Source organism: Typopeltis vanoorti, chromosome 22, assembly GCF_054136105.1.
Source record: "Typopeltis vanoorti isolate ZY-2024b chromosome 22, IOZ_Tvanoo_1.0, whole genome shotgun sequence".
In the NCBI taxonomy this organism is placed as follows: domain Eukaryota; kingdom Metazoa; phylum Arthropoda; class Arachnida; order Uropygi; family Thelyphonidae; genus Typopeltis; species Typopeltis vanoorti.
In genome coordinates this window covers 95,635,348-95,661,417 of record NC_143570.1, presented here as the reverse complement: position 1 = coordinate 95,661,417, position 26,070 = coordinate 95,635,348, and the positions used below count along the sequence as shown (strand labels likewise).

Sequence of the window (26,070 nt, the reverse complement as noted above, 5' to 3'; positions counted from 1 at the left end):
ATCTAAGTGATGGAACTCTCGAGCCCGCCGTTCTTCACCCTCGTGTGGAAATATGCAGTAGAGGTGTCTGGCGGCAGTCGGAGCCATGATCTCACAGCTGAACCGATAGCCCTGTCCATTCGGGACAATACCGAGATATATGTTCTACCAAGCAGCAACTTGTGGTAAAAGTGAGGTAGGAGATAGTGGGAAAGGAGAAACAGTTTGCTAGGGCTTGAGAGGAGCTTTCCTCAAAGAAGCGATCCCAGCTTCTAGGATAGAAAACCTTCCCTTTGGGGTGAACATGAAAACGAGCTATCTCCACTCTTCCAGGATGGTCAAACCATGCAATGGCCTCCTCTGCAGGGAAAACTATAGTTTCGACCTCAAGCTTATTGTCACGACCAGAGGGGATAAAAGCTAAAGAGCAGGACTTCTCTACATTAATAGAAAGGTTTCGAATAGAGAAGAAGTCAACTGACCGGTCAAGGAGTTCTTGCAAGCCTACCTTAGTAGAGGCTACGAGAATAAGATCTTTCGCAAAGGCCATAGCATTAAAGGAAGAAGCGCCTAGAGAATAGCCTATATGGCTAGGAAGAAAGTTTTGAAACTGATCTATGATGCAGTTAAAGTAAAGGTGAAATAGAGGATCACCCTGGCGAACACTCCGCACTGCGGGAATAGAAGTCGCACGGGATCCTGTAGTCATAGTCATAGCTCGCGAAGTATAGCTCCATAACATAGAAAAGAAATAATTCTGGACATTTAGCAATAGACAGCGCTCGAAGGAAGGCAAGAAGGGAGACTCCCTCAACCCCCTTTTGGAGGTCCAACGACACCATATATAGAGGCTGAAGGTTACGTCGGGAGTCGAAGAGAAGAAAGAAGATATACTTTCTCGGCGCAGCCGTCCGAAGGGACAAAAGCTCTCTGTCTATAATCATGCTGTATATGCTGCTGAAGTCGTTTAACTAATATTTTATGATAGAGTCTAAGTAACACAGGGGAGATGGTAATAGATCTAAAGTCTAATGCACAGCTTGAACTTTCTTTCTTCGGAATGAAGTTATTCTTGAAGCGCGTGGGTATGGTGGTATTACTTTACTGGAAAGGAGAATGTCCAATAAGTCTTGAAGAATCTTCAGCGGCACCTTCCGAAGCCTAGACGCAGGAAAGCCATCAGGTCGGGAGGCGGAAAAATTGGATGGAAGAGCTGCTTTGATCTCGTGGATGGAGACAGGCTGGTATATTTGAAGGGAAGGAATGACTCACATCCCCCCCGTATACCACGTTTTGATAATCTGTCAGTCAACCATCCTCTTATCCATGCTGGGGATATTGTTCGTTATTGGCGAGATATATCTAATTAACTTGCCACATTTTTTATATTGGTTTATTTTTGCGATGAAAGTTACAGACAAATGCTAAGTTTAAAAATAATTTGTACTGTTAAAAACAGCATTTAGAGTGGTGGTGGCGCTAGATATTTTGGCGTTATCATTAAAAGTGTTGACTTCAACCATGTGGTTTTTAACTTAACGTGATATCATTGGTTGTGTGCTGTTTAGTTATTGTTTATGTTGGTGATGGTAAATTGTAAAATATGGAAGGGCTAATTTGAAATTTGGAATGGCATTTCATTTTAACTTCGACCTTCAGAATGTGCATACAGAAAATATCAAAGATAACGATACTTCGTGCAGCTCTTTTACATTACGGTGTGAACCTTCTGGCATGGTATTAGAATCCGAGATACCAAAACATTCGGTGAATGGTGATGTAATAGAAATAGTTGTAACAGGAAAACATAGACAGGTAATGTCACGTGGGTATATATATACACATGCATCCATATATACTTTCCTGGCTGGCTGCGATAAAGTTTGAGTACAGATTAGGAATTTCTAGTTTTCTTGTTAAATGAAACGCGATATTGTGTCATAAAAAAATATTATTATTACGTGAGATCTTCTCTAAGTGGAGGACTAAATGAGGGAGGCCATCATCACCTAAACCAGCTGTCATACCTCTCTATAAATTCATTCACACTGGATGTACCCACTACCTTTAAAGGCAAACTATTCCACTCACTCACTGCGCTGTGAGAGAAAAACCTAGCTCTTACCCCTTTCTTGACTGCAAGCAAACTTACCTTCCATGGATTCCCCCCCAAGACACGTTCTCTTCCCACCATCCATATAACGAAAAATTTCATCAGACAATATACAGGGTGGTTCAAAATTCCATGTACCAACTTTGAGGGGCGGTAGAGAACATCAAAATCAACCATATTCACATAGGAAAGCATGACCAGAAATGCCACCGGAAGGTACTAACAGGGACACGAAAATACAGAAATAACACAAGGCAGTAAGTAGTGTAAAAAAACTTTCTTAAGCATTACTGAACAGTTCAATAGTAGTTGGATACATAATATGGTAAACAAGGTGCATGTCTGCCATCTCAGCGTTCGTAAAATGACTCATGTTCTTCGTATGATGTTGAAAGTTTGAACGAGGAAACCCCAATTGCTCACCTGGAGTGCTTGCAAACAGCGCCACCTATCACTTTCGGGTGACATTTCCTGTCATGCTTTCCTATGTGAATATGGTTGATTTTGATGTTCGCTACCTCCCCTCAAAGTTTGTATGTGGAATTTTAAACCACCCTATATAACAGAAGTTTATAGACCTCTATCATATCACCCATTTCTCTTGTTAAGCAGGGTCTGTAATCCACATACAATCACTCATAATATTAGTCTCTCCCCCTAAGCCAGATATAATCTTTGTAACTCTTCTTTCATCCTTTCCGCAATTTCTTTTTCCCTTGGAATCCAGGAGACCATATCCGTATACAGTAGTCCACATGCAATCTTATCAAGGCATGTAAAGAGGCAAGATGCCTTCCTTATCCTTATATGCCATGGTTAGCTTCAACATAATTATTTTCTGAGTTGTATTTTCAATTTTTGCTATATGACCCTTGAATTTCAAATTCCTATTCACCATTGTGCTAAGATACCCAGCCTCTGTAGCAACACCCATCATATATTTCATTCTGTTAGCCTCCACTTCACACCAGATAGCCTTAAACTCACTGCTGCATGTAAGTCATCTGATATCATTGATAGTACTTCCACATCTCCTCTCTCTTTTGTCATTCCCAATAATAGTGTACCCACTACATTTGATCCCAGTTACCATATCTGATTCTGATGGCCAAATTTCACTAATGCCAATAATCTTAGGCTACATCATATTCAGTAAAGCAACGAACTCAACCCCTTTGTTTCTGATGCTCATGGCATTTGTGTACAGACATAACAATTACCACCTAGCCTATTCTTATAATTGGATGTGCAATCTATTTGGTCTTGTAGAACCTTCTCTTTTCTCTCTCCAGACATACTAAGGAATATTTCCATCCCTCTGCCAAATGCATAACTGTGTTTGATGCCATTTGTATCTTTATCACATTTGCATACCATTTTTTTCCATTCCTCACTTGATGATCCAGTTTCCCTGATTTTGTGCATTAGGTCCCATCCCAATAATTAAATTTACCAGGATCCTGATGCCAAATGAATTCAAATGCAGGCCATCCCTCTTATACAAGTCTTTTCTGCCAACAAACACACTCCACATATCTAATATTACATAAGACAAATGTAGGCCTCCCCCCCCTAAAATAAGCATTGTTTTATCATATTTTAAATTACCAAAGCTGTATAATGAACATCATCCTTAAATTTACAACTGCATACTCTGAGACCAGAATTTTTACACAGGTTTCGTGAGCTGGAAAATTTGATATGAAGTAAACCGATGTTTGATATTACTTTTTCAAATTTTGCATTCAAAAATAATAACATTAACCATATATCATTATTTCCTCTAACCAGGAAATTCCTGCAGATCAGACAACTGAACTCCAGGTATTACCCACATTAATAATGTGTATCTTTAAAGTTTATATGTACTAATACCAGTTGTGTTGGAGGCGAGTTTTATGCTTGTGAGGGGAAGCCACTGCACCTGGAAGAAAAGCAATCCCATAGCCAATGTGTAAGACAAATTTGTTCCTTGATATAATTCAATATAGAATATCCACGAGGGAAGGCTATATGTGGAACACACATTTAGGATTAGGTTCTTGTTTACACTCATAATATTTGATGGAATGAATATAGCACAACAAGAAATAATTAAATATCAGGTTTAATTGTTCTGATATTTTATTTTGTCTATCACAGAGACATCTTAAGGAATCAATATTAAAATTGTAATAACACACTCTCTCTCTCTCTCTCACGAGAACAAGTGGAAGAAATTAGACTATAAAGCATCAAATCGAATGAAGGGCACACCATGAGTTCTGTTGGCTAGCCTTACCAGTTGGGAATACAACCATTTATTAAGATTAGGCTGGATTTTTAAATCTACTAGTTCTAAAAAATCTTTCAAGTTTGTATTCCATCTGATCCTGTGTAAGGTATCCAAGGCATGGTCATCCAGATATGAGTGACCATAGTCATGTCACAGGATGTATTTTTTGTTTTCATTTAGGGAGATGTTGGCAGATCTCCCAGTTTGACCATCTTATGAAAAGTTGCAAGAAAAGGAACCTCATAAACACCTGGATCCTTAGGAGAGGGGAGAAGGGAAGCCAGCTTCAATTGATGCTTTAAAGCAGTGCAGAATTTATGTTTCTTTAAAGTTATGGCTATTTTTTCTGAAATGCCCTGAATATAGGGAATAGTAATGGCATTACTGTAGTCTATATGTTGAGAGGGATGTGAGAGATAGCTAATTGTAGACCTTTTTGGCATTGAAACCCTTCAACGGGGAGAAAGGCTGGGCAAATTATTATTATTACTGTTATAACACGGTTCTACCATAATATTAAAACCAACTATCAGCACAATATCTATCATACCTCTCCTTGAAACCATTAATAAACGTAGTACAAGCAACTTATTCACCACTCTCCAAGCAAAAAATCTAGTCTTCATACCTTTACTAACTACACTCTCTTACTCAACTTCCAGGGATGATCTATAGGGAATAGTAATGGCATTACTGTATGTCTGTTTTTATTGTGTTTTCCCTTAGAAAATTAGTGTTTTGTAGTATACTAGTGTAGATTTTAGTGTTTCATAGTGTATTTAGTATTTTATCATATATTTTTATTAAGATATTTCAATATTTAGTATACGTTTAAAATGGCACCAAAAAAAGGACAAGAAAAGTAATGCTAAAAAAAGCACTGCAGGCAAGATCAAGGTGAGCCATGCCAATGAGGTTATTGTGCATATGGAGGAGGTTAACGAAATTGCAAAAAGTTGAGAGACTTTTAAATGAGCATAGGGAGAAAAAGAAAAATGAACAGAAAAATAAGAAACAACAAAGTAAGGAAACAGGTAAGTGATGTTTTTAGTAAAAAGAAAGAGGTTATTTGGTATGGTGACTCTATAATAAAACATGCTATAGATGAGCGAGTTATAACATTGAGTTTTCCCAGAGCGAAAATTAAAAATATAATGCAAGTAATTCAAAAACACAAGAAAAGTGAACAAAAGAATAGTTGTAGGGTACAAATGATTTAACTGGTGATAAGTTCAATATGAGAAAGGACATGAAGCAGTTGTTGGAAGAGGTGAGAGTGAAGAGTGAGAAAGTGAAAATTGTTAGTATTTTACCTCGCTATGATAAAAATGAATTAAAAAGAAGGGCTATGATGGCAAACGATTCGATGCATAGGCTATGTAGAAGGAATGGATGTGAGTTTTTGGATGTGTGGAGTGAGGTTGAGGGAAAATTGGATTTGTATAAGAGGGATGGCCTACACCTGAATGCATTTGGTATCAGGAATCTAGAAAAACTAATAACTGGTATGAGACCTAACACAGAGTCAGGGAAACTAAATTATCAAGGGAGGAATGGTGTGAATGCGAGTATAAGAGTGACAATGTTATATAACTGTGTTAATGATGGGAATGGGCTTTGTCATGGAAATGCTGACGAGGAGAGAAAGATTTCGGGTTTGTGTTCGTCTGGTTCGGACCCATCATATGTGCGCAAAGATGTCTACATGTGTAAGGCATTAGAGAAGAATAGAGATCTGCAAGTTGTCCAACTGTGTCAGGCAGACTGCCAACAAGAGTATACAAAAGAACATTCAGGTAGATTATTATGTCTGTACACGAATGCTAGGAGTTTCAGAAACAAAGGGATAGAGTTTGTTGCCTTAGTCAATATGTTGCAACCTCATATTGTAGGTATTAGTGAGACCTGGCTATCAGAATCATACCTACTAACTGGTATCAAGCATAATGCGTACAGTATTTTTAGGAAGGATATAGAGGATAGGAGAGAAGCGGGCATGCTGCTAATGATATTGGATGACTTAAATCCAGTTAGAGTTGAGACCTATGATTGTAGTAATACTACCAACAATATTTCATGTGGCAGTGAGTTTGAAGCCTCTGGTGTGAGGTAGAATCTAAGAAGACAAATTACATAGTTGGAGCGTTGTTATAGACCCGGTGAATTGGTTGCTAGTGATGAAGAAATGCATCACCAAATAGAAAAGATGAGTGCAAAAAGAGTAATCATAATGGGAGACTTTAATTTTCCAAATATAGAATGGGTAGAAGTGGAATCTCAGGAGAAGAATGAAAAAAGCACCACAGGCGAGAAGTTGAAGCAGATCATCAGAGAGACGACAGAGGAATTGCAAAAAATTGAGATCTTTAAATGAGCATAGGGAGAAAAAGAAAAATGAACAGGAAAATATCATATATTTATCATATATTTTTATTAAGATATTTCAATATTTAGTATACGTTTAAAATGGTGCCAAACAAGGACAAGAAAGGTGATGCTAAAAAAAGCACCGCAGGCGAGATCAAGAAGGTGAGCCCTGCCAACAAGTTTGGCAGGGCTCACTTTTTTGCATTTATTGAACAGTTGTGGTACAACTTCCTCAAGCAGCATGTCACTTGAAGGAACTTGAGGTCAAGGAGTGTTAGAGTTGATTATATTGTCAGAGGGCGTTTCAGTTAAAGACGTAACTATTCTGCCTCCAGTTGGTGACTGATCATGCGGTACTCACTTGGGAAGTGACTAAGTTTATGAATGTTCCATTCAGAAAAGATTACATGCTGAACTACAAAGCAGGAAATTATGACCAACTGAGGAGTATACTGAGTTCAGTGGAATGGGATTGGTTGCTGGATGGAAAGAATATCGAAAGTGCATGGGAAGCATTTAATCAATGCTTAAATGATGTGATATCAGAACGTGGCCCGAGAGTTCGAAGAATAAATAGAGTAGGAGTCAAATGGATGCGTAATCTTATTAAGCAAGAGATTTATAAGAAAAGGACAATGTGGAAGGAATACCGTTTGCATAAGGATGTCGTCTGTTATGAAAGTTATAAGCAGTGGGCTAGAATAATCACAACTGTTATATGGAAAGCAAAGTCTCAGTATGAAAAGAAACTGGCTCTGCGTGCTAAAGATAACCCCCAAGAATTCTATCAATATGCTGCCAGTAAAAGAAAGAATGAATATGAAAGAATAACTCTTCTAAATGCAGATGGTGTGAGTTGCAGATGGAGAAGTTGTTCAGTTAATGAGTGCCCATTTCGTTAAAAGTTATCAACTGGGCGAACCCGACATTGAGTTCACTGTTACTTCTTAACTAGATGAAGAAACGTAGGTGTGTGTGGCTGAGGTATTAGAGCTGTTGCATAAATTGTATAAGAATTCAGCAATAGGGACTAATGGAATATTAGCACGTGTGCTAAGAGAGTGTTCAGCTGAACTGGCCATTCCTTTGACCAGGATGTTTAATATGAGTCTCAGAACAGGGAAGATTCCGCAGGAATGGAAGGAACATATGGTAATTCCATTACACAATGGTAGTGCAAAGACCGATGTATCCAACTATCGACCAATTATGATTATCTCAGGAGTGGTGGTAAAGATTTTGGAAAAATTGATTAGGACCCACATTCAGAAATGGGTTGACAGTGAATCTCTAATTTGCAATGAACAACATGGGTTTACTAAGGGAAGGTTATGTTTTAGCAACTTGCTCACATTCTATAACAATGTTACCATTGAACTAGACAAGGGGAATGGATACACCATGTTTTAGATTTTTGCTAAGGCTTTTGACAGAATACAGTATGGAAGAATGTTGCATAAATTGGAGAAAATGGGCTTGGGTTATACAATATTAGCATGGATAAGAGGATGGTTGACTGACAGATATCAAAAAGTGGTATATAGGGGATCTGAGTCTGCAAGATTTAAGGGAATCCGAAGCATTGTTGTCTTGGCTTGCACATCCCCTGAGACACTTCGCAAGTGCGGCAGTAGGCAGCCTCCTAGGGGCGATTCCTGGATGCCTTCGGGTGACTGATTGGTCTGCTACGCTTTTCCTCCCTTCCAGGGTTAGCAGCCCTGGTAGGGTTAAGTTTCCTTGCTTGCAATAACTCATCAGATGAAGGCTCTGACTCTTATAGGGCGGAGCCAGGAAACTCGTCGAGTGTGAATCCAGATGTCTGTTTCCTGTTTGGAGGTGATCCTGCCACTCTTCCCAGCGGCGTCCTCAAGATCAAAGTTAAAAGAAAGCTCTGTAAAGACTGTCATCAACCCTTTATTCAAGTTCTCATCATGCTTGTTTTGGTGGTCAAGGAGTTCCCAATCTCAGACACTTCATATGTCAGGTCTGCAACTGTGTATTCTACTGCAGTTGGCCTTGGCGTGCATCGCACCTCGAAACATCCAGCCGAAGCCAACGCTGCAATAAGAACAGAGCCTGTCAAAGCACGTTGGACTGCCGAAGAAGAAAAGATCCTCACTACTCGTGTGATTGAGTTGATGGCTCAAGGGATAAAGAAAATCAATGAGGCTTTATTTAAGACGTTCCCATTATGATCCTTGGATGGCATCGCACCTCGAAACATCCAGCCGAAGCCAACGCTGCAATAAGAACAGAGCCTGTCAAAGCACGTTGGACTGCTGAAGAAGAAAAGATCCTCACTACTCATGAGATTGAGTTGATGGCTCGAGGGATAAAGAAAATCAATGAGACTTTATTTAAGACGTTCCCATTATGATCCTTGGATGCCATCAAGTGTCATAGACGGAATGCCAGTTACAAAGCCTTACTTCAAGAATTGGCAGCCCATCCGCCACAGGTAGGGACAGGTAATATCTCCGTATCTCCTGTCCCTGCCTCTCCATCTTCCATCCACCATCCTGCTGTTGAAGAAGAGGCTTTGATTCTCAGACTGACATCATCTCTAGATGATCCTCCTCTTCCAGAATATAACCATCAAATTCTTAAATATCTCATCCAGACTCACCTTCTGGGAATGGATATCACAGGTCAGTTGAACGACTACCTCCATGCTGAATTCTCTGAGCACTTCATGCCTTGTCAACATCAGCCTACGTCTCATTCTAAAATGACTTTGCCAAATAGGAAGCAGAGGAAAAGGGCTTATGCAGCTATGCAAGCCCTCTATAAAAAGAACATAGGGCAATGTGCCAAAACCATCCTTGATGGTGCTTCCCCATCGTCTAGCAGACTGACATGATGATTTTGTCAAATTCTGGAGTACAGTCTTTTCTGCTCCACCTCCACACTTTCCTGATTATGATGATCAGCCTACGATATTCAGGTCCATTCCTGCCCTTCAAATATACCAGCCTGTCTCCATCCAGGAGATTAAAGCAGCTCTTCCATCCAATTTCTCTGCCTCTGGACCTGATGGTTTTCCTGCGTCTAGGCTTTGGAAGGTGCCATTGAAGATTCTTCAAGACTTAGTGGACATTCTCCTTTCCAGTAAAGTAATACTACCATACCTTTGCTTCAAGAACTATCTTCATTCCGAAGAAAGAAACTTCAAGCTGTGCATCAGACTTTAGACCTATTACCATCTCCTCTGTGTTACTTAGACTCTATCATAAAATATTAGTTAAATGACTTCAGCAACATATACAGCATGATTATAGACAGAGAGCTTATGTCCCTTTTGGACAGTTGTGTCGAGAATATATATCTTCTGTCTTCTCTCTGATTCCCGACGTAATCTTAAGCCTCTATATATGGCATAGCTGGACCTCCTGAAGGCTTTTAAAACATCTCCCTTCCTGCTCTCCTTTGAGCGCTGTCTATTGCTGGATGTCCAGAATTATTTCTTTCCTATGTTATGGAGCTATACTTGGGGAGTTATGACTATGACTACAGGATTCCGTGCAACTTCTATTCCCACAGTGCAGAGTGTTCGCCAGCTCCCCTTTTCTTTAACTGCGTCATAGATGAGTTTCTTCATTCTCTTCCTAGCCATATAGCCCACTCCGTAGGCGCTTCTTCCTTTAATGCTATGGCCTTTGCGAAAGATCTTATTCTCGTAGCCTCTCCTAAGATAGGCTTGCAGGAACTCCTTGACCGGTCAGTTGACTTCTTCTCTATTCGAGACCTTTCTATTAATGTAGAGAAGTCCTGCTCTTTAGCTCTTATCATACCCTCTGGTCGTGACAATAAGCTTAAGGTCGAAACTATAGTTTTCCCTACACAGGAGGCCATTACATGCTTTGACCATCCTGGAAGAGTGGAGATACCTCGTTATCATGTTCCCCAAAGGGAAGGTTTTCTATCCTAGAAGCTGGGATCACCTCTCTTAAGCCCTAGCAAACTGTTTCTCCTTTCCCACTATCTCCTACCTCACTTTTACCACAAGTTGGTGCTTGGTAGGACATATATCTCGGTACTGTCCCGAATGGACAGGGCTATCCATTCAGCCATGAGATCATGACTCCGACTGCCGCCTGACACTCCTACTGCATATTTCCATGCAAGGGTGAAGGATGGTGGGCTTGGGGTTCCATCACTTAGATGGCTGATCACACGTCTGCGACTGTCAAGAATCGCGCAGTTAGAACTATCTTCTTCTGCCATCTGCAGAGAGGCTTTCTTTAGGCCATTAATACAAGAAGACTTTAGGCAGGCTGAAGGCTGGTCCCATTATCAAGGTACTTTAATCGAGTCAGCACCCGCAGAACACAAGAGATGGGCATCTCTTGTCAGAAAAGAGTCATATCTGGTGCCTCCCCAGCATGATTGGGTAAGGGATGGCACCAGACTCCTACATGGGTTTGAGTATATTGACCTTATTAGGATGAGGATCAATGCCCTGCCTAGTCGAGCCTGCACAGCTCAATGGGGTAGTGACGACTCAAACTCTAAGGCTGGCTGTCACTACAGTGAGACATTGTCTCATATAGCCCAGTGTTGCTTTTGCACCCATGGGGGCCGCGTGAGGAGGCATGATGCCGTGGTTGGTCTGCAGTGGAACCACATTATAGGACCTCTGCTGGTTTGCATAAGCCAGACTAAGTGATTAAAAGAGATGGTGACGTTTGCATAGTTGATGCCCAGGTGGTGGGAACAGGACGCCCACTAGCCTATAGTGGGTGCCCCACTATAGTTCTAGTGGGCTAATATTATAAAAATATAGATTTTTATAATATTTTAAATATTATAAAAATAACCAAGATCTAGTTAGTAAGATATGGGAGGAGCATGGGGAAACTCTGAGGTGTACCAATGCCACCATCTCTTTACATGGCGTATGGAGTGCAGATAGTTTTAAGGACTTAAAACAGCTTGGGCTTATGCAGAAGGATATAAAAGTTGTTTCCTTGAAGGCCCTACAGGGCACACTGGTGGCATGATGTTGCCACCAGAGAATCACTACAATGATAACTAGAACAGGCATAGGGTAAAACACTTGTAAAGGCTTAGGCCTATATGAAGTCTGGATGAGATATCTGAATGTGATATAAGGGTAGTACTGCCCATAACCAGTACAAAGATTAATAAAAATAAATAAATAAATAAATAACAAATTTATTTATTTTTGCCACATGGCCCCTAAACTTCAACTTCCTATCTATTAACACTTAAAGATCCCTAGCCTCATCAATTTCTTCTAGCCTAATAGAATTTACCAAAGAGAATTTACCAAAACAAGCCTTAAAGTACAAGCCATTAGGAAAAAGAAAACCAGGACGTCCTCTTAAACGATTCAACGATGACTTCTAAGGCCGGAACAGGCCATACTAGGCCTAAATCCTTGATACGTATGATGATGATGATAAATAAAAAATAACAAGTAGTGTACCACAAGGATTTCTTGGTCCACTGTTATTCAATCTGTACATTAATGATATTGGGAAGGATTTAACAAGCGACATACAGTTATTTGTTGATGATGCAAAGATAGGTAATCAGGAATGCTGCTGATATGCAGTCTTTGGAGAATGATTTCAGTAGGCTGAAATTGTGGGCATGGGAAAATGGCTGTCAGTTCAATGTCAGTAAATGTAAAATCCTTCACTTCAGCATGATTAGATATCCAATGTCATATTATATTAGTGGGATTAGGCTAGAAGAAATTGATGAGGCTAGGGATCTTTAAATGTTAATAGATAGGAAGTTGAAGTTTAGGGGCCATGTGGCAAAGATTGCATATACAACTCAAAAGATAATTGTAACATGCTGAAACGAACATTCACATGTAAAGATAAGGATGTATTTTGCCTCTTTATAAGGCCTTGATGAGACCTCACTTGGACTATTGTGCGCAGGTCTGGTCTCCGTTGTGATTCTGATTAGAGAGAGTACAAAGGAGTGTTAAAAAATTATATCAGGATTGTGGAGTACTGATTATGAAGACAGATTGGAAATTTGTAGACTGCAGACACTAGCAAACAGGAGAAAGAGGGGTGATATGATTGAGACTTACAAACTTCTGAAAAGGTCACACAGGATTTCAATTGATGGAATTTTTCAATTTAAGGTAGATGGGAAAGGATGAGAGGGCATCCTTTTAAGCTGAGAACAAATGCTGCCAAGATGGGTGTGAGAACTAGATTTTTCTCCCAGAGGGTGGTGCATGGTTGGAATGGATTGACTTTGGATGTTGTGAGTGCAAGCAGTGTGAATGAATTCAAGAATAAGTGTGATAGCTGGTGTATGTACTATATGGGCTCCCTGGAGGTCTCTCTTAATAATAATCTATTATTTTTCTATCCCCTTCTAGCAAAGTGATGAAACATTTTCCCTGTATCAGTCCTATAAAAGCCTTTAAATAACTTAAATGATTTATCATATCCTGTCCCTCTTTTCACCTATCAACCAACTTTTTTTTTTTATCATATCCTCATTGGGAGCATTCCACAGACCATTCACCATCTTGACTACTTGCTGCTGGATTCTCTCCAACACTTCCTCATCTCCAAGAAACCCAAGTGACCAGACTTGAGCACAGTAATCCAGATGTAGTTGATTCAAGGCTTTATGAAGAATAATGATAACTTCCTTATCTCTGCTTGTTAGTGTATTCTTCAATAACCTAGTAATCCTGTGAGCTACCCTGTCTGCATTAGCATTATTCCCTCTAAACTTTAGCTGTCTACTGCTAACCCCACATTCCTGGCTTCATCAATTTCCTGAAGTATAGTTTCCTCATTGTGATACACAGCTTATAATCTTTGTATCCCAAAATGCATAACTTTACAATTTTCCATATTAAGTTGGCATCTATTTTGTTTTGCCCATACTGTCAGCTTATTCAAATCATCCTGTAAGCTCTCTACACCATCTTGATTTACTATTACTGCTCACCCTTAGCATTGTCAGTAAACAACCGAATATCTCCCTTCAAATTATTTCCTGGATCATTTATGTACAAATTAAACAGTAGTGGTCTAAGCACAGAGGTTTGCGGCAGAGTTCCATGTGGTATCCTGTAAAATAGTTTTGCAAAATCCAGTAGTATCATTATGTAACCATTCCCTTTATTCAACGCAGTTCTTACTCTATTATAAAAAGTATGTAGATTACTAAGGCATGACTGACCTTTAAAAAAATCATGCTGCCACTCATAGAATATCCTATTCTTATCTATCCATTCCTGAATTCTCTTTTTACCAACTTTTCCAGTACTTTTACCACCACTCCTGAGATACTAGTCTGTAATTTGCTACCTAGACTTATATTTTCCTTTATGCAAAGGAATTATATTGCCCTCCTTCCACTCTCTTGGGACTTTGCCAGAGCTGAGACTTAAACAGTATAGTCAAAGGTATTTCCAGTTCTCCTGCACATTCTCATAAAACACATGCCAATATCCCATCCAATCCCACAGCTGTATTTGCATTCAGATTCTGCAATAAGTACTTGCAATTCTTCAACCTCTGTGTTTCATATCAGTCCCTGTCATCTCTGTCATAACAATATTGTCACTTGGATGATGCACACTTGCAAAATTTTCACTCAGTAGCTCAACAATTTCATCTGTCTCCGTTATTAACCTCTCCACCTCATCTGTACTCATTAAAGTTATCTTTCCGTAGTCATGCTTCCTCCTACTGGACACACCAATGAAAAAACTCTTTGGGACTTGCTTTCACCTGTTTGGCTAATTTCTTCTCTTAATCTGATTTTGTCTTTTTTTACTATGCCATGCTGGTCACCTTTCTTGCCTGATCCTTGTACTATTCATGAGTTAGCTGGTCACCTTTCTCCTTATGTACCCTCCACAATATTTTCTTTATCTGCAGCTCATGCTTAATGATACTACTCATCCAACTCCTACCTGATTTACTCTTCTGGCCTTGGGTATACAGTGTATTATTGCTTCTTCCAGATACCTTGACTGTCCCCTATGCACTGTGATCGTCCTTCCCTTGCAGATCTTTATGCCATGGTACTGCTTTAAGCTGTCTCCTAAGTGTATTATAATCACCTGCCTTATAGTTCCACATATACTCTTTCTTAACTGGAATTACCACATTTTGTAAGTCAAGACCACATGATCTTTTTCTCCATTCAGAAGCTATGTGGCTACCTTAGTTATGGACAGGTCTTCTGATCCTATGACAAGATCCAACACTCTTGTATCCCGACTCCTCTCTATCACATTCTACTTCAAGCAGTTATCTCTCAGTAAGCGTATAAATTCTTATTTCCTTCCTGCCATGTGATCTTTTCTCCTTCCAATCTATGTCTCTGAAGTTGAAGTCCCTCATAAGAATTACTGGACTTGCACTCATTGTACCAATCTGCTGATGCACATCTTCTACATTATTTCTGGCACATCCCCTGGCCTACAGCAGTGACTAATATTATATTTTGTCCTATTGGTAAATTTGGCAAAGATACATGTAATCAAAATGGTCACAGACTGCAAGATTTTGTCATTTATAATAATATGAGAATAATGAATTTGGTTTTAAGCACAAGGAAATCCATAAACGTACTTGGGCAGCCAGAGGATGCAAATCAGTAATTGACTACATTATTGCAAATTTTAAATTAGTAGAGTTAATTTTAGATGTAAGAACATATCGAGGGTTTGAATTAAACTGTGATCATTATATGATATCAGCAAAAATTCGATTTAAAACCAAAGTTGCAAAAAATACAAAAAATACATACAGATCCCCATGTTAGACAACAGTATTAAAAATGCACAAACTTAAAAACAGAAACTACACATGAATCAAGTGACATAGAAGAGGGATGGGAAAATTTGAAACAAATTCTCTCAAAAGTAGCAACAAAGAGCTTAGGAATAAAGCTCAAATGGATTAGACAAAAAGGACTATGCCACTGGAACAAAGAAATAGAAAATATAATAAAAACAAAAAAGACAGTTGGTAGAAATGGTTAAATTCCAAAACAATAGAACCAGAAATAGAGTATAAAAGAAAGAGTGCAATTGCAAAATGAGAAGTAAGGAAAAAACATGGAGAAAGAAACAGTTTCGTAATGGAACTAGAAAAGGATATATTTAAGCCACAACCCAAAACCTATAAAGTAATAAAATACATGAGCAAAGAAATAAAAGAAAAGATAAAAATACAAACAATAGATATAGAAAAATGGGTGACCTATTTCTAAAATCTCTGGACAGATGAAAACAATGAAATAAAATTTTATTAATACTAGAGGGGTAGAGCAGGTTTAGAGGTGTAAGAGGAGAGTGTGTTCCAAATACTGAGTACTCTGGATGTCAGTAAAGCTATGGGACCGGATGGTATTTCACCATGGGTTCTGAGAGAATGTGCTAAAGAACTGACAGCTCCTTTGACCTGACTTTTCAATGAGAGTCTGACTACGGGAAAGGTACCCAAGGAATGGAAGGAAGGTAAGATAGTGCCGCTGCATAAGGGTAGCAGACTGGAAGTGTCTAATTATAGGCCAGTTTGTGTGTCATCAGTAGTTGTTAAGGTCGTGGAGAAACTAGTGAGAGACTATATACAGCATTGGGGAGATGAGGGTAATGTTATCTGTGAGAATAAACATGGATTTGTTAAGGGGTGCTGTTGCTTAAGTAATATGATTGCCTTTCATAATAAAGTGACAAGAGCAGTTGATGAGGGAAATGCATACACTGCCATTTTTTTGGATTTTGCAAAGGCATTTGACAGGGTGCAACATGATAAGCTGATATTTAAGTTACAGCAGATGGGTTTCGATGTTGGGTTAGTCAACTGGATTCAGGATTGGCTGTCTGATAGGTATCAGAGAGTTGTGTATGGTGGGGCAATATCAAGGAAGCAGAAGGTTACAAGTGGGGTTCCACAGGGCTCAGTATTGGGACCTGTGTTGTTTAACATTTATATCTGTGACATTGTCAGTGGATTGCAAGGGATATTCAGTTGTTTGCAGATGATGTGAAGCTGGGAAGAGTTATTAGTAATAGTGCAGATGTGGTAGCCCTGCAAGAGGATTTGAATAAGCTAGGCAGATGGGCAAATTAATGAGGGTATCGGTTTAATGCAGCAAAATGTCAAGTCTTGAAGTTTGGGATACATCGATGGGAGGCTGCATACTCGATTGGAGGAACTGTACTGGAGAAAGTAGGGGAGATATCTGGGGATGATTATTGATAGAAAACTGAAATTCAGGGGGCATATTGCAAAGGTGATGAAGGTAACTCAGAAGATTGCTGCAATACTGAGAAGGATGCTGACCTGCAGAGATAAAAGAGTTATCATTTTCCATTGTATAAGTCCCTGATCAGACCATACTTAGATATTGTTCTCAAATTTGGTCCCCAGGATTTGAAGGGGATAAATTAACTGTGGAAAGGGTGCAAAGGTGGATAACAATGATGGTTTCAGGACTGTGCAATGTTAGTTATGAGGATTGGCTGGGGGAATGTGGAATGCAGAGTTTGGGGGATAGAAGAAGGAGAGGTGATATGATTGAGACTTTTTAAACTGTTGAGAGGCAGTTACAGGGTTGACACTGGAGAGTTCTTTCACTTGGTGGAACAGCAAGAAGGAGCGATGACGAGGGGCCAAGGAAGTTACAAAAGGAAGCTGTGAGCAAGAGGGTGAGGAGTGGTTTCTTTGCGTGGAAGGTAAGGTGGTGGAACCATGGAATGCATTGCCTGATAGTGGTGAGAGCAAGAATGGTCAATGAGTTCAAGTAGTGGTATGATAGGCTTTGTGTTTCCTAGGAAGGATCTCCCACGATGAGTCTCTTGACTCCATGGAGGCCTGAATAATAAAACAAAAGTGACATAACAGAAAATACCACAATGTTAAAACTGAAAAATATAATAAAGAAGATGAAAAATAGGAAAACACCAAGAGAACAACAATATAAATGTGGAACTATACAAAAATGCAGGTGAAAAATTTAATGAAAGAATTCTGAAATTTTTTAATATGGTTTGGATGTCTGGAAAAACTCCTAACTCTTGGGAAAAAAAAAAGCACTGGTTATCCAATCTATAAAAAAGGAAATAAAGACTATTGCAATAACTATAGGGGAATTAGTCTACTAAATACAGGATATAAAATATATGCAGGAATATTAAAAGAGAAGCTGAACAGTATTGTAGAGAACAAACTACTAGAAGAACAAAATGGTTTCCGAAAAGGTCCATCCTGCACAGATCCAATTTTTCCTCTAAAATTTATAATAGAAAAGAAACATACGTGGCCTTTATTGATTATGAAAAAGCCTTTGACAAAATTAAAAGACAAAAATTGTTTAAAATATTAACTAATTTAAACATACCAAAGAAATAGATACAGGAAATAAAATAGCAGTTAAATTAGAACACATCTTAGAATGGAAAGATATATCAAGAGGAGTACATCCTTCTCTATCTTCATTTGTGGGGTTATTTGTATACCAAATGGGGTATAAATAAAATTATAACAATCTGAAACAGTATACCCCATTTGGTATACAAATAACCCCACAAATGAAGATAGATACACTACTATTTGCAGATAATCAAATAGTATTAGCTACATCAGAAGAAGATTTACAAATATCATTAAATGATATCTCAAAACAATATAATATGACAGTGTCTAAAGAAAAAATAAACATAATGGAATTCAAAGGAGAAAACCCAATAAGAAGTAAAAATAGTGATGGTTAATAAATATTAGAACAAGTAAATACTTTAAAATACTTGGGATGTGATTTATCATACGAAGAAGAAAAAGACAGACACTAAAGTATCAAACTCTGTCAAAGTAAATGGCATAATAAATAATATATTTAAGCCATCCCTAGTACAAAAACACACTAAAATCAGACTATATAATGTGTGGTCAAAACCAACTTTACTATACAGAAGCAAAACATGAACCATAAAAAGGAAAGATGAAAAAAGAATTCAAACAGCAGAAATGAAATTTCTCAGAAAAACAGCTGGATATACCAAGTAGGACCATAAAAGAAATGAAATTTTACAATCCCTAAAGATAAAACCAATTAATTACCACTATGTACTAATAAGTAGTATAAACAAAAATAGGTAGAACATTTAAATCAAATGGACAATAGCTGACTACCAAAAATTTTATACAAATATAAAATAAGTGGAAAAAGAAGAATCGGAAGACCAAGAAAGAGATGGCATGATACTGGAACAGGCCACCTAAAATCCATGTTAGGAAGAAGTCCAATTGGCCTCAATCGCACACTAGATTGACTCAAAAAAGCTGCTGTCTGCTATATCCTGCCTACTCTATCCTCCCTGAAAATGCTAAATCCATCACATGCTATCCCTGTAACTACATCCTATGCTGTAAGTCGAGTCTCAGTAATGCCTATAAATTTTAGTGAGGCTGCACTAACCAATACCCAAAACATCTCCTTCTTGTTCCTGATACTTGTGGCATTAGTATACATAGAAACTTCAGCATTCCTGTAGCCCCCCCCCCTAAACTACCTTTACTTCTTGAATTGACTACCCTATTCAATAATTTTGCTTGAAAGACTAGATTCAGCCCTTGTTGGTCAGTTTAACACTTATGTGCTTCATGGGTACCTTCATATACAGTCTCCTGTATCTGTCTTTATTTCTTTAGTTTTCCTGCCTTTGCACTTCCACACTCTCAGTAAACAAAGCTCTGTAGATACCTAACTCGAAATCCATTTTGCAGTTCATTAGTGTTGTACAAATATGTACTTCAATCAAACACAGGCCATAGGTCTACAGTGTGTCATTCCTAATGCAAAATCTACATATTGATTCATTAGCTATCATTGCCCTAAGGGGTGCTTGCCTCTATAACAGTTTGGTGGCAGAGTTACAAACTTCACCCTCTTGCTTTCTTTTTTGCTTCTTCCAATAACTTTTACATCCTTCCTCATGCAACACTTCTCACCTCTCAGGTCATTGGTTCTAGCCAAAACAATAAATTGTTTCACATTACCTTTTTGCATTGTTAGCATTATTAATATTAATTTTCATTCTAGGGAGATTTTGTAATGCTTTCGTGAAGTACTCCCCTTATCACAGAATTGCCATGTCCGCATGGTTAGCCTAGTGGCCATGCGCTTCGCAACCATATGCCTGGGGAAGGAGTGTCCTAGGTTTGATTCTTGTTGATGACATGAGGAGCTTAAGGATCTTTCTCAGCTATAGCCAAGTTAGCCAGTCTTGGATGTGGACAGGGTTTCTCCCCTAGTTTACCTGGGGTTTTTCATCCCACAAGCAGGCAAACCGTCCCCATGAAAACACAGGCTATGGTCAAAAATACATACTTAATCCATCATTAGGAGGACTCAACCAGTCCTGAGGGCCGATCAAGGAACGGTGGGAACCCCACATGAATAAATAAATAGAATTGCCATAAAAAATTATTTGCTTATGCTCTTTCTCTCGTTTTATTCTTACAATTTTCTTTTTGGCTTCAGACCTTTTTTCTATTCTCTGTGTCCTGTGAAGGACTATGTGCAAATGAATTTTTTTCTTTATTCAGGTCTTCTACATTCTCCTGAACCTCCAACCCTGCAACTTTTGCATACACTGTCTTACTGCTACTTTCAGTCATCTCATTTATATCTTTCACATTTCTTGCATCATTGTTGCTCAGAACTCCATTCACTTCAATACTTGTGGTTTCACAGCTTTCTGTACTAATACCTTCTTTCTGTTGAAATAAGGTGTCCTTCGAAGAGAAGTAACCAGTATGATGGCAAAATTAAAGAGATCAATAATGTTGGGGGGGGGGTTAACATTTTTCAGTAAATTTAAATTGTTACAAAGTGGGATATTTGTAAATAAGGGTGTGACATCAAAGCTCACCCTGATATCATTATTGTTTAACACTAAATTTTGAATAAAGATTTGAAATGTGTGGAATATTCTATATAAGATGAAAATTCCACACACTTCAAATCTTTGAAATGAACTTTCCTTTATTTGCTAAATTTTTCTATCCAATGCTTACCATCCCAGAATGGTCTGCAATTATCTGGCCCTTCCATCTTCTTACTTCATTCTCAACATACAGACTACAGTAATGCCATTACTATTCCACTTCAGAAAATATAGTCATAACTTTAAAGAAATATAAATTCTTCACTGCTTTCCAGTCTCATTTGAAAATTGCTTTCCATCTCCTCTCTCCTAAGGATCCACTTCCTCACCCCTCTACCATGTGTTTACAAGGTTCCTTGTTCTTGCAACTTTTCATATTATGGTCAAACTGGGAGATCTGCTAACATCTCTCTAAATGGCCCCAATACATCCATTACCACAATTATGGTCACTCAGGTCTAGCTGACCATACCTTGGATACCTTTCACAGGATCAGGTGGAATAAAACTATTACGCTTCATCACAGCAAATACAAACTTGACTCATTTTAGAATCTGCAGCTATAGTAATTAAAATAAATGGTTCGGTTTAACTTCCTAAGATTTGGGAAACCTTTTTACAACTTCTAATACTAGCCAACAGCACCCATCGAGGATGTCCCTCATACAGCTTTAGATAGTCTAATTTCTTCTACTTATTGTTTTTTGTGTGTGTGATTACAATTTTATTATTGTATTCCTGACGATGTCTGTAACAGATGAAATATCTGATTGATTAATGGACCTATGTTGCACATCCCTACCTATTAGTGGAAGGGATGTGCAATAGTAAAGTGAACCCCACATTCCCATGGTATGGTCTGTTTCCACAAAAGGAGCTCTGGCATTTGCAGCCAGCATTCCCACTGCAAAAGGATATCTTCCTTGTTGGAAGAAACGGCAACTTGACCAGTAGGTGGTAGATGACCTGTATTGCCCGGTGAAATTTTCCCATCCTACTTATTGTAGGCCTGAAGTGATGAATACTATGTTTGGCCTCCATCCCACCCCTTCTCCATGCAGTGTGAGTGATATCCTTCAAGGGCATGACTGACATACTTAGAGACCCAGATCCTCTTCCATTTTGAGGGTACAGCAGTTAAAATGGTGGTAATGCAGGCCACCCACCAGATAGTATATGGGGCCCAAACTGGTCAGTAACGAGTCAGGAGGCTTCCCTCCCAGTCAACTGATGCATAATCCTGCAGCCCTGCAAGTCATGCCTGGTGAGGGAGTTCAAGTAGTCATATGTGGTGAGGTAACAGAATGACAAAGAGACTAGTCATGTTCACGAGTTCCTCCCCCTCCACTGCATACTCCCAATTTTTTCTTTCATCTAATAATAATTCAAAAATGAAAAATGAAACAGATAAACAATGATAGTAACACTGTGAACCTTAATCTTCCTCAACATCCAGTTTATGCAAACAGTTTAAACTAAAATGCAATATTCGAAACTTACTGGGATCCCTACCAAAACAATTCATTTCCACATCCACTTCACAGACATCTGCCGCATAAATTCCCAAATAAACATTTATAATCACTAAAGTCAAACCTGACTTCCTTCTCTTAACAGAAATCCAAATTACAACCACAGTTCACCTCCATTGCCCAAATTATACTCTTTAAGTATAATTCATTTCACCACAAAGATGACACCTGTGCTTTCGTATATTCTAACCTTCCTTGCCAGAGAATGCCAAATTTAGAATCCCCTGCTTTTGACCTCCTCTGGCTGAAGGTTTCGTTGGCCCACTTAGTAACATCCATCTGCTATATTTATCAATCTACAAACTCTGAAACTACAGAGACCTCTTCACCTTCCTCTCCATGAAACTCGACCATTTACAATTCAGCTACCCAAACAGTGAAATTATCAGCCTGGGTAACCTGAATGTTCAAGACTCCAACTGGCTCCCCTCCTCTAACACTACAGATCAAACTGGATGTGATATGGAAAATTTTCTATTAACAGCTATCTAATGCAAATTGTGCTGTGACCTACCTGAATTCCAGATAATCCCCTCCACTCTCTCAATACTCTTGGTCTGTTTTTTACATAGTTCTCCTTCCAGACACACACTGTAGAAGTTACCTCTCCTCTCAGCAACTCAGACAACAATCTAGTTTATGTTTCCAGTCTCACAGACTACCCCTCCTGACCACACCCAACCTTGTGTCCTCTGGCACTATAAGGTATAATATGGGATGAACTCAGAACTCAGAATATAATATGGTGATGAACTCAGTAGGAAAATTTCAGTACTCTTTCCCATGGCATGACTTGTTTTCTACTCATCCAACCCAGACGTCTGCACTGAGCAATCACAGAAATCATCCTCAATGGCATGAAGGCATTCATTCCTCATTCCATCCAACATTCCAAACTTTCTAAGCTCTGGTTCAACAGAAGATGTATGAAAGCACTCAAAAAAAAACAAAATTCAGCTTACCACAGGGGGCTTGCATCAGCAACCCAAGCTTTTGTACTCAGCCTATGTGGAAGCATGCAATAAATCTAAACCAGCTATCAACAAATCCAAATTCAACTTCATTACAGCCATCAGCAGAAAATTCTATCTTGTCCATATAGTAGCTGTCCCTTCTAATCCTTTGCAAAAGCCATCAGATGCACCTTCTGGTCACCTATGCTCCCACCTTTCTTCCATCCAGATAGAACCACTGTTACAGCACCCAAAGAAAAAGCTAACCTCCTAGTCACTCTTTTCCTCTAAATCCTGCATAAATGGCTTATCTGAAGAAAACTAGAGGATAAAATATAAGAGGAAAAGGGGAATAGCAAAAGCAGAAACAAACTTCACAGAAAAAAAGTTGGATTAATGATATTAGTAAATTAAAAAAAAGAAATACACAAACTGCAAACTAAAATTTATAAAGCAATAAAGTTCTTACTTTAGAAGAAACAAAATAAACAATAAAATAATAATAATTATTATTATTATTATTACGGGCAACTCCAAGGAATCCATAGACTCATCGAGGGAGACCTTAACATCATGTCAAGAACAACTATTCAACATTCACACAGTATCTATCATACTTCGCCTTGACCTCATTTACAATCATGGCACCCACAACAGACTCTGGCAGCTTATTCCACTCATTCACCACTCTCCAAGTAAAAAATCTAGCTCTAACACCCTTGCTAACCACACTCTTGCCCAGCTTCCATGGATGGCCCCTAGTCCTCCCACCACCAGTCCTATTCTCAAAAATATCTTCTGAATTAATCTTATAGAAACCCTTCAGTAATTTGAATGTCTCAATCATATCACCCCTTTTCCGCCTATCAACCAATTTCTGCAACCCACAAATCTTCAACCTGTTCTCATAAGGTTCATTCCATAGACCTGCTATCATCTTGGTCACTCGTCTCTGGATCCTCTCCACCTCCTCCCCATCTAGAAGAAACCCTGGTGCCCATATCTGGGCACAGTAGTCTAGATGGGGTCTTATCAAGGCTCAGTACAGAGGAACAATAACCTGTTTGTCTCTGCTTGTTAAAGTATTTTTCAGCAACCAAGTGATTTGATGAGCTGATTTAGCCACTTTTGCGATGTGCCCCCCCCCCCCCTAAACTTCAACTCCCTATCCACCAACACTCCCAAATCCCTGGCCTCATCAATCTCCTGGAGTACAGTTCCACCAATGTGATATACTGCTGCTAATCTTTTCACCCCAAAATGCATAACCTTACATTTTGACACATTAAATTGACATCCATTCTCCTTAGCCCAGTCCTCCAAACTATCCAAATCATCCTGCAAAATTTTGACATCCTGTGCACTCACTATTGCTCTACCCAACAATGCATCATCGGCAAACAAATTAACAGTTCCTCTCAGATCCTTCCCTATATCGCTAATAAACAAATTGAACAGTAGTGGTCCAAGAACAGAACCCTGCAGCACACCACTAGTCACAGGCTGTCTTTTGGACTCTACTCCTGAATAAACTACTCTCTGATATCTCTCCATCAACCACCCACTTATCCATCTCACCAATCCTATATCCATTCCCATATGTTGTAGTTTACGGATTAGAATTCCATGTGGTATCCTGTCAAATGCCTTTGCCGGGTCCAGCAGTATCACTGTAAACCCATTACCCTTATCAAGTTCAGCCGTCACCGTTTTATAAAACTTGAGCAAGTTACTGAGGCATGATCTACCTTTCACAAAACCATGTTGTCCCCCTTACAATATCCCATTTTCATCTATCCAATCCTGTATTTTCCTCTTGACTATTTTCTCCAAGACCTTGACAACGATTCCTGATATGCTGATCAGTTGGTAATTTACAACAGCAGTCTTGGAACCTCCTTTATGCAGTGGAACTATTTTCCCCTCTTTCCACCCCCTTGGACTAACCCAGACCCGAGACTCAAATTAAACAAAATGGTCAAGGGTACTGAAAATTCTTTAGCCACTTCACGTATGACATGAGCTGGTATACCATCCAATCCCAGAGATGTATTGACATTGAGGTTTTGTAATAGACTATTCACCTCCACTTCATTCACCACAATTCCTGTATAAGCTGTTGGTTCTTTCATTCCTGCAATGTCACCACCTGGAAGATATACTCTTGCAAAGTGCTCACTCAGTAATTCCACTATATCAACTGATTCGGTTACCTCCCTACCTTTGGCATTCTTTAAAATCATTCTGCCGTATACATTTTTTCTTTTACTTGCAACATATTGAAAAAACTGTTTGGGATTCACTTTAGCCTGCATGGATAATGTTCTTTTTTAATCCGCTTTTGCTTTTCTTACCACACTCGTTACCCTTCTTGCCTGCTCCTGGTCATCTTTCTCCTTTCCCTCCACAGTTGTTTCTTTTTTTGCAGCTCAAGCTTAATGGTGTTATTCATCCATTTAATCCCCATTTGATTTATTATTCGAACTCTAGGTATACAGTCAGCCATTGCCTCGTGCAAACGCTTCTTTACCACTTCCCATGCACTATCAACGTCCAGCCCTTGCACTTTTACATGCCATGGCACTGAACCAATCAAACCCCTAAGCTTGTCATACTTACCAGCCCAATTATTCCACACCTTTAGCCACCACCCAAGTCAAGACCCTATGATCACTCTCACCAATTGGTGGCAACGTGGTCATATTTGTTACAGCCAAATTTTCAGATGCAATTACTAGGTCAACCACTAGTATTTTCCATTACATACCGTCACAGATAGTTATCCCTTAATAACCGCATAAAATCCAATTCATCTCTCCCATGTGTCCTCTCCTCCTTCCAATGAATGTTACCATAGTTGAAATCCCCCATAATAATTACCCTCCTTCCACTCATTTCTTCTATTTGCTTATGCATACTATCTCCACCATCTATTC

The 26,070-nt window shown here is 39.0% G+C and overlaps 1 protein-coding gene across 1 annotated transcript in view; it reads left to right on the top strand.

The window, feature by feature from the left end:
* Positions 1-1,498: 1,498 nt before the first annotated feature.
* LOC150094575 (histidine protein methyltransferase 1 homolog) overlaps positions 1,499-26,070 on the top strand; it is a 165,194-nt gene continuing 140,622 nt past the window's right edge. The window contains exon 1 of the mRNA XM_090412128.1: positions 1,499-1,794. Within this exon, the coding sequence (XP_090268254.1) occupies positions 1,609-1,794 (186 nt within the window). The 5' untranslated portion in view covers positions 1,499-1,608. The remainder of the gene's footprint in view (positions 1,795-26,070) is intronic.